Source organism: Rattus norvegicus, chromosome 20 (genome assembly GCF_036323735.1).
Source record: "Rattus norvegicus strain BN/NHsdMcwi chromosome 20, GRCr8, whole genome shotgun sequence".
NCBI lineage: Eukaryota > Metazoa > Chordata > Mammalia > Rodentia > Muridae > Rattus > Rattus norvegicus.
In genome coordinates, this window is record NC_086038.1 from 6,477,675 (window position 1) to 6,493,503 (window position 15,829).

General features: G+C 47.9%; 1 protein-coding gene across 4 annotated transcripts in view; it reads right to left on the bottom strand.

The window, feature by feature from the left end:
- Positions 1-15,829, bottom strand: part of Fkbp5 (FKBP prolyl isomerase 5) — a 118,297-nt gene that overhangs the window by 18,744 nt on the left and 83,724 nt on the right. For all 4 annotated transcript variants that reach the window (XM_006256224.5, NM_001012174.2, XM_039098819.2 and 1 more), the window contains 2 exons: positions 11,694-11,836; positions 10,842-10,956 (listed from right to left, as the gene is read on the bottom strand). In XM_006256224.5, coding sequence (XP_006256286.1) covers positions 10,842-10,956; positions 11,694-11,836 — 258 coding nt within the window. The remainder of the gene's footprint in view (positions 1-10,841; positions 10,957-11,693; positions 11,837-15,829) is intronic.

Genomic DNA, 15,829 nt, shown 5'->3' on the forward strand with positions numbered 1-15,829 from the left:
CCTGCCCTGTGTTCCAAGTGTGTTAGCACTATAGGCACGCACCACGCCTTCCTTCTCCAATCCTTTTGTGAGGTGGTGGAGACTGAGTCCAGGGACTTATGCACCGAGTGACCCCCAGCCCAAACTCCTTCTAATACCAATGCTACCTGACTTTTCTTTTTTCTTTTTTAAAAAAAGATGTATTTAATTTAATTTATATGAGTACATTGTAGCTGTCTTCAGACACACCAGAAGAGGGCATCGGATCCCATTGCAGATGGTTGTGAGCCACCATGTGGTTGCTGGGAATTGAACTCAGGACCTCTGGAAGAGCAGTCAGTGCTCTTAACCTCTGAGCCATCTCTCCAGCCCGCTACCTGACTTATCTTTTTTTTTTTTTTTGGTTCTTTTTTTCGGAGCTGGGGACTGAACCCAGGGCCTTGCACTTCCTAGGCAAGCGCTCTGCCACTGAGCCAAATCCCCACCCCGCTACCTGACTTTTCAATTAGGTCTTTTATTCAGTAAGAAAGATGGATGGCTTGTGGGACAGTTCAATAGCACCATGGTTTCTACCTCAGATCTAGTAACTTGCTAAGATACTTCTTGACAAGGCTGCATGACTGATATTGGGTCAATAATTTGCCTTAGTCTTGAGAAACCACCCTGTTTTAAACATGGATGCTGTGTCCAAGGAGAACCTTCATCTTCCAAGCCATCTAATCTCCACTTACTCTGCTCTACTACCTGACCTTGACAGACTCTTAAAGCCTCAAAGTCTATGATTCTGCTTGGTCGTGGAAACGAGCTTCAAAGCTAATTAGCCTAAGTCTGAGAAGTGAGAGAAACTCTGGAAGATAAACAGCCGTGAGCTACACACCAGGGCTTCAGCGTAGCACGTAAAGCTAGAACCGACACCATCTTGGCTGTTCCTACTGCTGCCAACTCAAATCCTAAGTCAGCTCTTTCAAGACAAAGGCTACAGCAGCCCAGCTCTCAGATGGCTTACTGCCGCTGGTTTCATAGACATACCCATTTATACGATGGCTTCTACAAATTATATTCACTTTTGGAATGTTCTAAGTAAGACAGCCAACTTACAGCTGCCGCCCCCCCACCTCCCAGTGCGTACATATGAAACCAAAACCAAACCAAGGCAGGCTGCATACGGCACAGCGGCACCCAGCGGGCAGTATATGCTGCCAACAGCCTGTCTTAAAGTGTGCACATCAGGGGTTTGGGCGCATGCCTGAGGCTTACGCTGTTCTCTGTGGCGTAAGAGGGGCGTCTGCTGGCTCTTATGTTAGGTGTCTAAGCTGAGCCAGACTCAGGCCAGCAAGTCCAGGGTCTCAGACAGCCACAGCCTGCCTCAGAATAAAGAGTAAAAGGAGAGGTAGGGCTGATGGGTGTATCTTGGTGCTAGACGACCTGCCTAGCATGTACAGAGCTCAGTCCCAACAACCACAATAAATAAATATGCATGTAAGAATCAAGCAAATAAAACTATAAATGCATGTAACTACTTTTTTTTTTCTTTTCTTTTCTTTCTTTTCGGAGCTGGGGACCGAACCCAGGGCCTTGCGCTTGCTAGGCAAATGCTCTACCACAGAGCTAAATCCCCAACCCCATAACTATTGTTTTTAAATTTGTCCAAGAAATTGAAATTAAAGTAAAAGATGGTGCTGTCCACGAGCACGGGAACTCCTGCCCCAGCCGTGTAACAGCCTCTTTAATATTGAGATTTATCACCCTAGGTGCTCACAACTGAACAGACTTTTGAGGGGAGAGGATTCTGAGGTTTGCTGCCAGACCATCACCTCCTGACTACAGTGGAATGAGTCCCTTTAGTAGGGAGGAGGTTATCACTACATTTGTTGTGGCTTTTGGTTGATCAAATCTGAAATGTGTTTTCAAAACAGGAAGTCCAGAGACTTCTGCAAAGGATCCCCGATTATACGTCAGTTTCTAGACTGATTTGCAGAGTGGACGCTTACACACATAGTACGTCCAAGTATGATTAGGAGTCTTAGTGAGATTCCCAGTCTGTGAGTTCAGACATTCTCTTTCCGAGTGCTAAGCCATCGCTGTGTGCAGAAAATATGAAGGTTGGAAGGAAGCAAAAAAGAACTAGAAAGTTGGGTGCAACAAAGGCAGCGCAGGAGAGCAAACGTGGGGCTGGAGACAGCTCGGGGTGGAGAACCTGCTGCCCTTCCTCCCAGGAGCAGGGTTCAATTCCCAGCTCGGGTACGGAAGCTCATAACTGCTGTACCTCCAGCTCCTGCAACCTAAGGCCCTCTTTTGGCTTCCATGGGCACAGTCACGCATACATTCAGACAAAAAAACGCATACACATAAAATAAAATCTAAAAAGAAAAGAAAATGTTTTGCTAATTTATGTGTGTTTGTTTGACTACATGCTATGTATGTACAGGCGCCCAGAGGCCAGAAGAGGGCATCGGATGCCCAGATCCTGGCGTTGCAGGCAATTTTAAGTTGTCCCACTGTGTCTGGAAGATCGGCAGCCCAAGGTTGCCTGTCTCTACCTGATGTCCCAGCCTCATTACCTGGGCCTCAGATGGTCGAAGAAGAGAATCCTTTCCTCTCAGCTCTATGTGCACACTCACATACATAATGCTACAAGTTAAAGTCTTAGGTGACATCCCCACATATGCTTCACCTCACACATACATGCACGAACCACCTCAGAACACGAGGAAATGTGATGTCCAGGAAAATGCAGGATCAGTGCAGGGGAATATGGGGTGGGGGGCAGTTAGGGGGATGTAAGGGGGGGATACTTATATGGGAGAGGGGGAGGGAAGGGGATGGGGGCTTATGGACAGGAAACGGGGAAGGGGAATAACATTTGAAATGTAAGTAAAGAAATATATCTAATAAAAAGACTGCAGGATCAGGGCACAGTAAACGCAGCTGGGGATTCTCCCCATTACAGGGGAAAGGTCAGCACGGGCTGAGCATTTATTCTGAACACGTGTGACAAGTCCTCGAGGTTGCTGACAGGACTCACAGCACAGGGCCTTGGCAGGCTTCTGCTGCACAGTGAGAACTTGCCCTGAGCTGATATATGCAGAAGCGCCCAGTTCCTAGGAACCCATTTCCTCAGCTGTCTCTGGAAGACCTGTGGGTGCTTTTGACTTTGTATTCCATAGTACAAATACTCATTTCATAAATATTTAATACAAGCCGCCATGACTCACTCGGGAGCTCAGCCTCTAGGGCTCGGGAGGTCTGTTGCTAATGTCACCCAGCATGATTTACAGGAAGTAGTGATCTGCCATGTTCTCCAAGTGAACAGAATGCATACAGGATGCTTCTACTTAGGGGATTTTGGTAAAGAGAAATAAACAAGTTTAAAAGTGGCAGTATTTCTCTTGACTTAAAAGTCTACGTAACCTGAAAGGGGGTCCTCCAGCAAACCCCACAAAGTCAAACCAAACCAAATTACCCACATTTAGCTGTGCAATCCAGAGTGTAACCACATCAAGTGAGCCTGGTCACTGCAAAACATCATTTAAACTGCAGCTCTGACTTATTGTTCTCTTACTGCCCTAGAGCAATTTTGTTTTGAAGAGCACAGAACACCCTGTTCTGAATGTGGCTGGCACATGAACTCGGTGTGCTGACAGCAATTTGTTCTCCGATTAAAATGGGGGGGGGGGGGAATGCAGCAGTAACAAAAACTGGAGTGCAAGGAGCCCCAAACTGTACAGCTTGTATTTCAGGAAGCAAAACTGAGGACAAGGGCTATAGAACTTTTTAATGCTGTGACCGCCAGAGCCTAAGACGTTAGCTCGGTGAGTGTCTGCTTTCTCTTCTCTAATTATAGCAGCTGGCGTCTAATAGCTTTGCGCTGTCCCCAAACAATGACTGGGTCATAGGATCTGAATGGCAGTGTTGTAACAGCATTGCTACTAGAAAAGACTGGTCATCTGGCTAGAGAAAACCAGGTTGTGGCCAGTCAATCACACTGGGCAAGGGTTTCCAGGGGAGTGGATGTTACGAAGCCCCGAGGAGGTACGCAGACTCTTAAAGCAGCAGTGAGGCACATTAACCACTGACCACAAGGACACCACTCCTCTCAGGCCTGGGGCTCAGATCTCCCGCATACAGCCTGCTCCGCACCACTCTGTTCTAATTCAGGGGAAGGACCACTGTGAGGTGGACCCTAGCCCAGGCCCAGGGCAGGCAGGGCCCTGCCTACAAGAATGGCAGTTATGATCTTTGGTTCTTCCCTTTACAACCTCGCAGGATGTGAGCACACCTCGAAACTAACCACTGCCTCGAAACACTGCCACTAACAACTCTGGCTGTGGGGCGCTTGGGCTCTCTCTCCATCTATGGCGAGGTGACACCGGCTAGCCTGAAATTGCTAGGATAAGACAAGTGTGGTGGCATTTGGCAGGCAGAGGCAAGAGGTTGAGAGCTACCCAGCGAGCCCTGATCTCAAGCAAACAAGGAAAACAGCAGCAGCTCAGGCCTTGTGCGATGACTGAGTGGAGGAGTGCTTACTCTAGACTCTCAGATCACTAGGTCTGACTCCCAACCACACAAAAGAACCAAGAATTAAGAGTGGGCACAGTAGGGGTTGGGGATTTAGCTCAGTGGTAGAGCACTTGCCTAGCAAGCGCAAGGCCCTGGGTTCGATCCCCAGCTCCGGAAAAAAAAAGAAAAAAAAAAAAAAAAAAAAGAGTGGGCACAGTGGGATGGGCAATTCGGGGGAAATCTGATGACCATGTGACTCAAGAGGCAGAGAGGCCAGAGGACCAGTATTTCAAGGCCAGCCTTAGTGGCATGAGACCTTGTCTCTGAAGAAAACAAAGGACTGGACCGATGGCCTGGCTGTTAAGTGTTAGCATGGTTGCTCTTGGAGAGGACCTGGGATTCAGTTCCCAGCAGCCACGTGTGTCACAACTGCTCATAAGCCCAGTTCCAGGGGATATGACGCCCTCTTCTGGCCTCCTCAGGCACCAGGCATGCATGTATAGATATACAGGGAGGCAAAACACACATTTTTTTTTTTTTAATTGTAAAGAAAAAAAAGAGGCTAAGCTCTACCTGAAAGCATCTGACAGAGCTGGCATTCATTTGTCTGCCCACAGGCAAGCCGTGCATTAAGTGTGGGTGTGATGACCTCAGGAGCGACACACAGGGCCATTCCTCTACACTAGTAGGGAGTCGCCCTCCACCGAACAGTTGAGGGTCCCTGTAAGAATGCATTTTATGTCCCACACAGTACAAGGAAGAGGCCAGCAGGGCAGGCTGGAACTCTGCACACCTTTGTACACCACAGCTCAGGACCCCAGTACGTATTTACTTTATGACCAATCAGAAGACAGACAGGGCTTTTAAGGAAACAGTGGCAATTTTCCTTTCTGAATCTATCAGTTGCACCCTTATTTATTCACTTTTGTTTTTTGGAGAGAATCTATCAGTTGTACCCTTATTTATTCACTTTTGTTTTGTGGAGACAGAGTTTCTCTGTATAATCCTTGCTGTCCTGGAACTCACTCTATAGACCAGGTTGGCCTTGAACTTGACATCCAGCAGCCTCTGGTCCTAATCGTGTGTGCCACCACACCTAGCTTTTGTTTTGTTTGTCCTCTGATTGTAACCAGCTCCAGGAGGCTATCAAATGCACCACTGACCCAGAGCTTTTGTTTTGTACACGATCCTAAAATGTACCATGCATTACTGGTTTGTTGTATTTTTTATTATGATTTGACCCCACTTGAAGACCTGGAGATACATTCTAGAGAAAGGAGCTACCTACATCTAAAACACAGGGGAGAGAACACTGCACACTTAGACTGAGAATGCACAGTGCTGCTTTCTGAGAAATAATGAATGGTTTAAAAACCCCTGACTTTGCTGGGCGATGGTGGCACACACCTTAATCCCAGTGTTTGGTAGGCAGAGGCAGGTGGATCTCTGTGAGTCTGAGGCCAGCCTGGTGTACAGAGTTGAGCTCCAGGACAGCCAGGGCTACAGAGAAACCCTGTCTCAAAACGAAAACCAAACCAAACCAAACCAAAACAACTAAATAAAAAACCAAACCAACCCCGTGATTTCGTCCTGTGGTCATGTGCTGCCATCACTCAGTATGTGAAAGGCAACTGAACAACAGAACACAGCACTTTCGGACATTAGTGTGACATACATGAACATACATGAAGCCTTTACTCTACCTCAATTTCATGTATGTGTGCCTTCCTTCATGTGCAGGGAACAAACAGCCTGACCATGTTGCTTTGACTTTATGAGTCCTGGTGCCTTTGACTGCTGTCATTCATTCATTCATTCATGCATGCATCCCTGGCTATCCCTAAACTCACAGAGATCCACCTGCCTCTGCTCCCAGTGACAGGTGCCACTATGTTAGGCTCCACCTTATTTTTTTAAAACAGGGTCCCTCACAGACTCTGATTTGATTAGACCAGATGGCCAGTGAGCTCAACACCATGTGTGCAGTGCGTGTGTGTGCACCTGTGTACAGAGGCCTTGGGGGAGTAAGAGGGCATCAGCTGTCCTGCAACTGGGGTTATGGTTGTGTGTTACCCAACATGGGTACCAGGCATTAAGCTCCAGTCCTCAAGTGTTTTGTTTGCTGGCCTGGATATTTTTCTAGCATATTCCACTGCCACCTGCCCTGTGCAAGTCTCCACACAACCCTGCTCTGCAGATCTTCTGTCCCATGACTGACAAGACGACCCTTACTCCCCCTCCTTCCTCTTCACTGGTCCCCACACCGGTCTTCCTTCCTTGCCCACTGCTCAGCTCACCAGCGTGGGTGAGAGGCACTGCCCACCTTACTCCGGCTCTTACGGAGTTTCAGTGTTAATGCACACGGAAATGCACGGTGTTGACGCACACTAGCTTCCAGACTTCTTTATCTCCTTTCCATTTTCAGAGATGTCTGGACAGGATTTTGGCTTTGTTAGTTTTTAACTACTTCTGTGTTCCCGCTCTCTGTATCTGCCCTATATCTTCTCACACTTGCTGACCAATCCTTGCCGTCTGCACACATACACCTGAAGATGTTCAAAGGACGGCAGCTACCTGTCACTGACATCCTAAGCAGGCAACATGACAGCTTCTTCCCAACAGGGTGATTGTGAAGGAGACAGGTCAAGATTTCTTATGTATTTAGGCTATACACACAGGCTGGGGATGCCCTGCCTGACTGCTGGTGTACGGCTCTACCTTCCAGAGACAGAACTCTTCACAGCATTATTCACCACTGTGGAGCGCTGCCACGCCCAGCCCAAGGCAGACACCTGCAGCCTCTGAGTTGCCCCTGCTGCACTCTGGAGCCAGGCTTTAGCTTTTGAGCAGAAATCACGAGACAGGGGGTTGGGGATTTAGCTCAGTGGTAGAGCACTTGCCTAGGAAGCGCAAGGCCCTGGGTTTGGTCCTCAGCTCCGAAAAAAAGAACAAAAAAAAAAAAAAAAAAAAAAATCACGAGACAGATCCTCAGGCAGTTCATTTCCAGGCCTTGGCTGCAAACTGGAGTCACTGGGGAGTTTAAAATATTTGCCTCTGCCAGTCTCTCCTTTGAGACTTACTAACGGGTTGGAGGCTTGGGCACTGAGATAGCTCTCACTAGGCAAGGCTGAGGGTCGTGCAGTAGAGCAGCTTACTAGTTTGGCTGCCCCATACTGTTTGATAGCAGCCCTGATGATTCCCCATAGCCTGTTTTGGCTCCCTTGCACCCGCTGACTGCGAGTCTGGAGTTCTGCCTGCACTTGCTAAGAACAGCGTGTACCTCCACAGAGGTCTCCTCAGCGCCTGCTTCAGGCTGGATTTACAGAACGCAGTCTCCATCCGTCTAAGCCCATGTATGTATGCATTTCATAAGCTCCCATGTCTAATCCATTTCTCTGTCTCTCTCTTCTCACTGTTTTGAGACAGAGTCTCATTGTGTAGCTCTGGCTGTCCTGGAACTCACTAGCAGACCAAGCTGGCCTTGAACTTACAGATTCTCCAACTGCAGCCTCCAGAGTGCTGGGTTTCAGGGTATGCATCACCTCGAGTACCTCCCTCCTTCTCTACCTATATAGCATTTCATCTGGTTAGGAGGGAGGGACCGGGAGATTTCAGTTGAAACTCTGCTCTGAAAGCACCATGCCCTGCAGCTCCGTTCAAAAGGAGCTGAAAGCCTGGGGCCAAAGAGCCCAGGAGCCCACGATGCTGCTGTGGTCAGTTCCCACCTCCAACACCACCGATCTGAAACCCAAAATAGGAGCTCACAGCAGAGGGACGGGAGCTACTCAGAGCTCTGCTTCAGCGCAGTTAGATGGTCTTTGACTGCAAAGTTTTCGAGTGGCGATGCAGCCAGGGCAAGCGAATACACAAGTGTGATGATGCAAGTGTCAGTCCTCACGACCACGCCCCCTAGAGCCCTCAGAGCACACTGCCTTCTCTATGATGGAAAAGGGCAACACAGAACACAAGCAGTACGACAGTCATTTTACCTGGCAAGAAAAAGCACAGGAGAAGCTTCAACTGATTTGTAAAAATGAGAATTTTGATAAGAGTAAAAAAGCACACTGTTTTGAGAAAAAAATAAATGTCACAATGTGAAAAGCAGCAGCAGATGATGGTGTACAGCCTTCCAACCAGCCACTCACGCAAAAACACAGCCGACCACCACTGAGAAGAAACACACCAAGACGGAGACTATCACTACACACAGATTCACCAGGGATTGGTGCAGGAAACAGACGGTGTCAGGATTCCTTCCTTAAGCCCCGGTGAAGGAAGCACACAAGTTATGAACACAGCACAGGGGTAGAAGGGAAAGCCTGTCACATCGGAGGGACCCCATGTCACACCTATCACAATCAAACTGGAAAATCAGCCTCATTTACACACAATACAACCAGATGCTCAAGGGAGTAATCGCAAGACTCCATAGTTCAGACTAAGACCTCCAAAGTCCAAATGTAGCCCATGCCTGACCATTCTGTTTTACCCAGAAACCCAGAAACTCTTGGTATTTACCACAATGGGCGACCTGACACACAGCTGGGCCTGCAGATGTAAACTAACTGTGGCTATACTGCAAAGAGAAGTCCCAGATGAGCAAAGGAGAACGAATTGTGGTGCTGAGTGGCACTGTACGTATATGGCACTGTAAAAATTGTTACATGTATGAGCATTCTGCTTGCGTGTATATCTGTGTACCACATGTGTGCCTAATGCCCTCAGAGGCCAGAGCAGGGCTTAAGATTCCCCGGGCCTGGAGTTATACAGTTGTGAGCCGCCATGAACATGCTGGGAACTGAACGTCGGTCTCTGAGGAAGCAGCCAGTGCTCTTACCTGCTCTGCCCAGTACTCAATGTTTTAAATACACATGTGGCTGAACAGAGCCCTGTGCAAATGCTTGTCTACACTTCTGAAGTACACTCCCGAGCTCCAGGAGCATGAAGTCCCACCACACAAACACACACGAGCACTTGACAGTGTCTAGATGCTATTTTCCAGGGGCAGGAAACAGCTCCTTGGTGAAAGGGATGATCCCAGGCCTGGAGCAGCAGGATTTTCAAGTGATCTTAGAGCCTCTCACAGCACCATAGAGTGAGGAGACAAAGTGAAAGCAGTTAACAGTGTTCTCTACAAACAACAAGCAAGGCAGTGACACAGTGAACAGAGCCCATGGGAGGGAGGACACTCTCCACGGTCAGCATCTTACTGGAAAAGACAATCCCCCTAGTGTGTGCTGACAAATTAAACAGCAAAATCAACACAGGGAGGGAGAAGAGACAGCTCTTCCTTGCAGTGGAACACAACATACAGCTATAAATCACACACACAGTAATGGCCGCTGTACGGAACCTCGCTAGTGCGTGGGCCGTGTAAAGGTTGGTGGCCTCCCAGCACTCCTTTTCCTGCCTCACTCAGCGCTTACGAAGAGTAACTTCACAGAGAGAAACACAGGAGGCACTACCCTCGCCCAGCACTCACCAGTAGAAGCTGGGGTCGTGGAGGAGGTGGAGGAGGAGGTGGTGATGGTGGTGGTGGAGGTGGAGGAGGTGGTGGTGGTGGTGGTGGAGGAGGTGGAGATGAAGTACTAAAGAGGGCACCGCGCCACCCACAGGCCATTCTCTAAAAGCTCCATCTAGTCCCTACAGGCATGAGACACACCTAAAGCGTGGTGTTCTCCAGCAAATGGAGAGTCATCTTCAGATGTGTCAAAGTCACAGGAAACAAAGACAGAAGACTAACTCATTAGAAAGGAATAAAGCCACGGGAGCTAAATGCGGCTCCAGAGTCTGAACGTGAATTCAGACTAGAGAAGGAGTCCGTGTGGTAACTAACGGGAGCGGGACAGGGATGGCGCTAACCTCCTGCTCTCAACAAACGCTCTGTCAAATCAATCAAACAGAACAGATTATTATGAATCACTGACTCTGGGGGAGTTCCCATAGCACAGAAAAGAAACTGCTGTGTAGATTTGAATTTTTCATAATAAAAGATGAAACCATATTACGAGTAAGTTTTTAAGTGGCTGTTACAGCTCTCTCTAATCCTTGCAATTTTCATAAACGTGACTCCCACTGAGGGTGTTTTGGGGCTGTCAGTGGAGCCTCTGAAACCAAGAACCCCAGCACGGCCTCAGTCTAGGAAGGGGTGAGGGCGCAGAGGTCCAGCTAGCCTTAGACCCCAGTCTCCTGCTCCTGTCTGAGGTCATCTTTGTTCCAGAACAAACCCCGAGTGACACGTATGTACATGCCAAAGTTAGGACAACCACTCTGGTTGTTTAAATCGCCTCTCTTCTTCCTGTAGAGAGTCTAACGACTTCCTCCTCAGGGAGGGACCGGCTCCTGCAGTCCTCACTGCTTACCTTCCACCGTGGCTCCTTCATTGGGGTTTGAGTAGCCTTCTCCTTTTCGTTTGATTCTCCGGATAATGCCTGAATCTTCAAATAGATCCTCGCCTTTGAAGTCAAGGAGTTCAATCTAGAACGGAAAAGATGAAGCCAGTTTAACAGATGGGTATTTTATAGAACTTTAAACTACATCTTGATGCACACGGCTTGGAGAGAACTCGGTGTAATGGCACTGTCTAGGACTTCATCCTGTGGGGCTGCAGTGCAAAGACAGACAGGAAATACTAGGACAACTGCCTTGTGGGCCAGAGGCCAGAAGTACAAGGTGCTGGCACAGAACAATCTTGGCTGACTCGCAGGACACCCGTTTCCCACCCAGATTTGTGGCGTTTCCATCTTAAGATTTAAGAATCTGGCCTTCAACCAACTGAGATGAGCTTTTCACCATGTTAGATAAAGATCCAGTTTGGCCAATTATATGTAATTAATTCAACACAGTAAACAGTGCACCAACACTCACTGATCCTGATGGATTTGAGGAGACAGTCGTAAACCTTCACAACTTAACACTCCCCACCACCATTTCCGGCCTGTCAGCTTGGAGTATGTCTTACTTTCCTCTGCTGACCAGAACTTTTACTTCTACATCTGCGTCTTTTGTTTGTTTGGATATGCCCATTTTGTGCCAGAGACACATTTCTAAGAAAGCACTGGCACATCCCCTGGGTGTGTGGGAAACAATTCAAGGAGCCAAGCTCCAAAATAAATAAGCCGGAGCAGGCTCTCAGCTCTCAGCGGAAGCCCAGCTCCATGTCGCTCTGCGGTGCGGCACAGCACAGCCGACGCGGCGGCAACACACATACTTGCCTCGAAAAAGAGAGTTGCGTTCGAGGGAATTTTCGGGAGGCTGCCAGCAGAGCCGTAAGCGTATTCTGGTTTACATAATAAGTGGCAGATCTCGCCTTTCTTCATGGTAGACACCCCAATATCCCAGGCTTTGATAACCTGGCCTAAGAGAAAGCAAGAAAACAAAGGAAAAAAACAAACAAATCTGTCAAACAAAATCTTCAAACAAAATCCAGATCCGACAAATCCTAAGGATTATAAAATTTGGGAAGTTTCCTCTCTTGCCAGCTTCAGAAACTCAGCTTTACCGCCCAACTGTGGGGCTGTAGCAGGCAACCTGTTCCGTGTTATATTTACAAGTCGTTGTTTTGAAATTTTGAGATGGCCTCAGGCCGTATAAACTAGCCTAGAACTCCTAATCCTGCTGATCACCTCGTCTCCAGATTCCTGGATGACAGGTGTGTGCACCACGCTTGAGTCATACTCTTAGCTCTTGTCATGTGCACCATTAATCATGTCTCATTTAGGGGCTAGAGACATGGCTCAGTGGTGGAGAGCACTGGCTGCTCTTCTAAAGGACCCAGGTTCAATTCCCGGTGCCTGCACGGCAGTTCACAGCTGTCTGTAACTTCAGTTCCAGGGGACTAGATGCCCTCACACAGATACACATGGAGGCTAAACATCAATGTTCATAAAATAAAAAGAAATAAAATAAAACAAAACTATGTCTTATTGTAAGCAGTCTCAAACCCTTTGGGAAACAACAAAGAATTTTAGCACTAACAACAAAACACACTTGAGGTGCTATGTCAATCAAAACCTTAGACATGTGGGCCACAGAGATGCGCAGGCAAAGCTACCTGCTGACGAGCTTGCTGACCTGACGTTGATCCCCAGGACTCAAGTGATGGGGGGTGGGGGGAAGGGGGGAGATTGATTCCTGTAAGGTTGTTCTCTGACTTCCACACACAAACATGTTCAAGTAGGACCGGATAAACAGTGAAGTTCAGAGGAAGTAGAGCGACAGACTAGACCCGGTACACTAGGACCAAGGGACCCTGTCTGTATGGAGGCAAGGAGAAAAGGCGATTGCTATCTGGGACTTCAGCTCAGTCTCTGTCATGACAGAGCACCAGCTCCACTTCCTTGTAACTTTCCACAGCACATGCTTATCATAAGACTCCACATGCCAGGTGGTGGCGGCAACACCTTTAATCCCAGCACTTGGGAGGCAGAGGCGGGAAGATCTGAGTTCAAGGCCAGTCTAGTCCACAGAGAGGGCTCCAAGACAGCCAGGACTACACAGTGAGATGCTGTCTTGAAAGTCAAAACAAAACAATACAAAAACAGGAAAAAGAAAAGAAAAGCCTATGGCAGTGTGCTGTCATTCAGTTCTGAACTCCTTTTCACTTAATGATGTCATCTCCTTTCTGGGTTACTAGAGGGGAGATATGCAATGTAGGGGGTTCAACGTGCCGGATTCCAACCTGAGGTCTTTGAAAACCTGTGAAGTTCAATGTTTCCTGACTTGGGAACCTTAATAAGAGCCGCAGTCCAAATGCACGGCACAGTGACACGCAGTGTCTGGTGTTAGTCCAATTCAGTAAAGGAAAGCTGCCCCTGCAGCCACCACCACAGATAACCCTCTCTCTTGGTCATTTGAGACAGGGTCTTACTATACAGCTCGGCTCAGCTCAAACTCATAATCTTCCTACCTCAGCTTCTTAAGTGCTGGATCACAGATCTAACCAGTGCTCCTCCATGTCACTCCTTAGGCGTGCACATGTGAGGAGTGTACAGTCTGTGTAGGATGTGTGCCTGAGCCATGGTGGACACGTGGGGGTCAGAAGGCAACTTTGTAGTCAGTGTCTCCTTACACCTTGACAGGGCTCCAGGGGTCACCTTACCAGCCCCATCTATCTCCATTCTTCTTTTAAAATGGATTACTTTACTTATTGCATGTGTGCACGTGTCACAAGAACTGGTGGCAAACGGTACTGGGCTCTAAAGGTGAGCCCTGCTCCTGTCCCTCACAGGATCCTGCAATGCACAGGAGTTACTACAGGAAGGTCTGGGCCGACGCTGCTGTCATTACTGACACAGGGTCTTAGGTGCCCCAACGCTGACCTCCTTCTTCTTCATTACCAAGGATAACCCTGACCCTCTCCTCCTCTGCCTGCACCCCCTTCCCATCTGCTGTTGGAATCACAGGTGGGAACCACCTCATTCCCTGACCAGCTTTCTAAACAGCAGCGCCAAGAAGACACTGAAACGTAGAGAACACTAGTTGAAAACTTCTGAAATCCTTGCAACCAAGGAAATTGTCACCTGTAAATTACACACATAGCTTCTGTTTGGTGTATGTTGACTTTCACATGCTATTCTGAGAACTGAGCTGATTCATTGTTTGGTCTGCAGCTTCTCAACACCGCTCACGTTATAAAAGCCGCTTTCTTGATGTTGTCTGAACACTCGCCCTTTACTAACCAGACCACTCCATTTTAGCTCAGGGCGATACTTTCCTTTGCTACCATCAGATGCCAGTGAACAATCGTGTGTCTGACTGACTTTCTGTGGTAAAGCCTGTAACTGAGAGGTTCAGGACTGGCTGACATTAAACTGTTAAGCGAAGAATCATGCAAAACAACATACACATCTTAAAATTTAGAACATGGCCAGCTTGCTAATTCATGGAATGTTAGTGGCCACGGCTTTGTCTGTGAGTATGGCCATTCCAGGTTAGAGAAAAATTCCTTTAATGCAGAATAAGACCTGAACAATGCAGGATCAATATGTAGGCACTCCTGGTGGAGTGTCCGAAGGCCACTTACTTTAACTGCTTACCGCCTCGAGTTCAGTGGCATCCAAGAGGGCTTTCAGCACTTCTTGGGGCAGATCTGCACGAGTGTCCTACAAGTTTCTCACACAGTCCTCTCCCTCTTTACCACTAATCTTGATGTTTCCTAAATCTACTGAAACAAAATACTTGGAAAAAGTACACCTGGGTATTAGGTTAAAGATGACTCTTATTAAGAGAAATAAAAACGCAGTCCCAGGTAATGGCCAGGTGCTGACATTTGCAGCCAGGCTGTTGTCTGAGGTGAGCCTGGGGCTCAGAGCAAGGCCAACTCAGTCGCCACTGCGCACAAACAAGAGTATAAAACACCACCTCAAGACAAAACAAGAACACTTAACATTTCATCTAAGCTTGGATAAAAAATAAGGTCACTGTGCACCCAAATATATCAAACAGCCCCCTCTCATGGCTGCTCTGGGCAACTGTTGCATCCCACCATGGGTTAATCCAGGCTCATTCTCCAGCCCAGGATCACCCAGTACCCTGTCTACTCTGCTTGTCCAGAACTACCCAGATCACACCAGAGCCCACAACGCTACCAACAACTTTCCTGCCACGCACTCTCCAATCCTGTACGTCCCTACTGTGTACCTTTCTGGAAAGGACTAAACCTAGATTGTCCAACTGCAGCGTGCTCCTGGTGGTCTGTGGCTGGGGAGGGTCAATGCCCAGGGCACTTGTGGGTATCTGCAAACAAAACTAGACCAAACGCTAGAAGGAGAACCAGTGGGCCAGAAGCACCAACATTTCAAAGAGTCTTCCTCTTTAGGATCTTTTTCCTGTAGACAGAATATGCCAAAAAAATGTTTTAAAAAATTTATTCTGGGGTTGGGGATTTAGCTCAGTGGTAGAGCACTTGCCTAGCAAGCACAAGGCCCTGGGTTCGGTCCCCAGCTCCGGAAAAAAAAAAAAAAAAAAAAAAAAGACTTTTATTCCTACATTTGATCTGGGTCTCAATTTTACTACCTCAAACACAATGTTTCAATTTTAGGAGTTCTATTCCACTTGTAACAAAATATCAAATAGTACATACTTACACCTCTTGTATCTACAAAGACACAGGAATTTGAATTGAAAGGCAATGTTGGGAAATAGCTCTGCAGGTCAAGTGTGAGGCCCTGAGTTCCAGCCCCGGCTCCATGTAAAAGCCAGGCGCAGGGACAGTGCTGCTAAGCCAGTGCGAGAAGCAGAGAGAGACGTGGAGCTGAATGGGTGAGTCCTAGATCCAAAGGGGAGGAGGCCCTTCCTCAAAGCAGCACGGACAGCTCCAAGGCCGATCTTTACACACACACACACACAC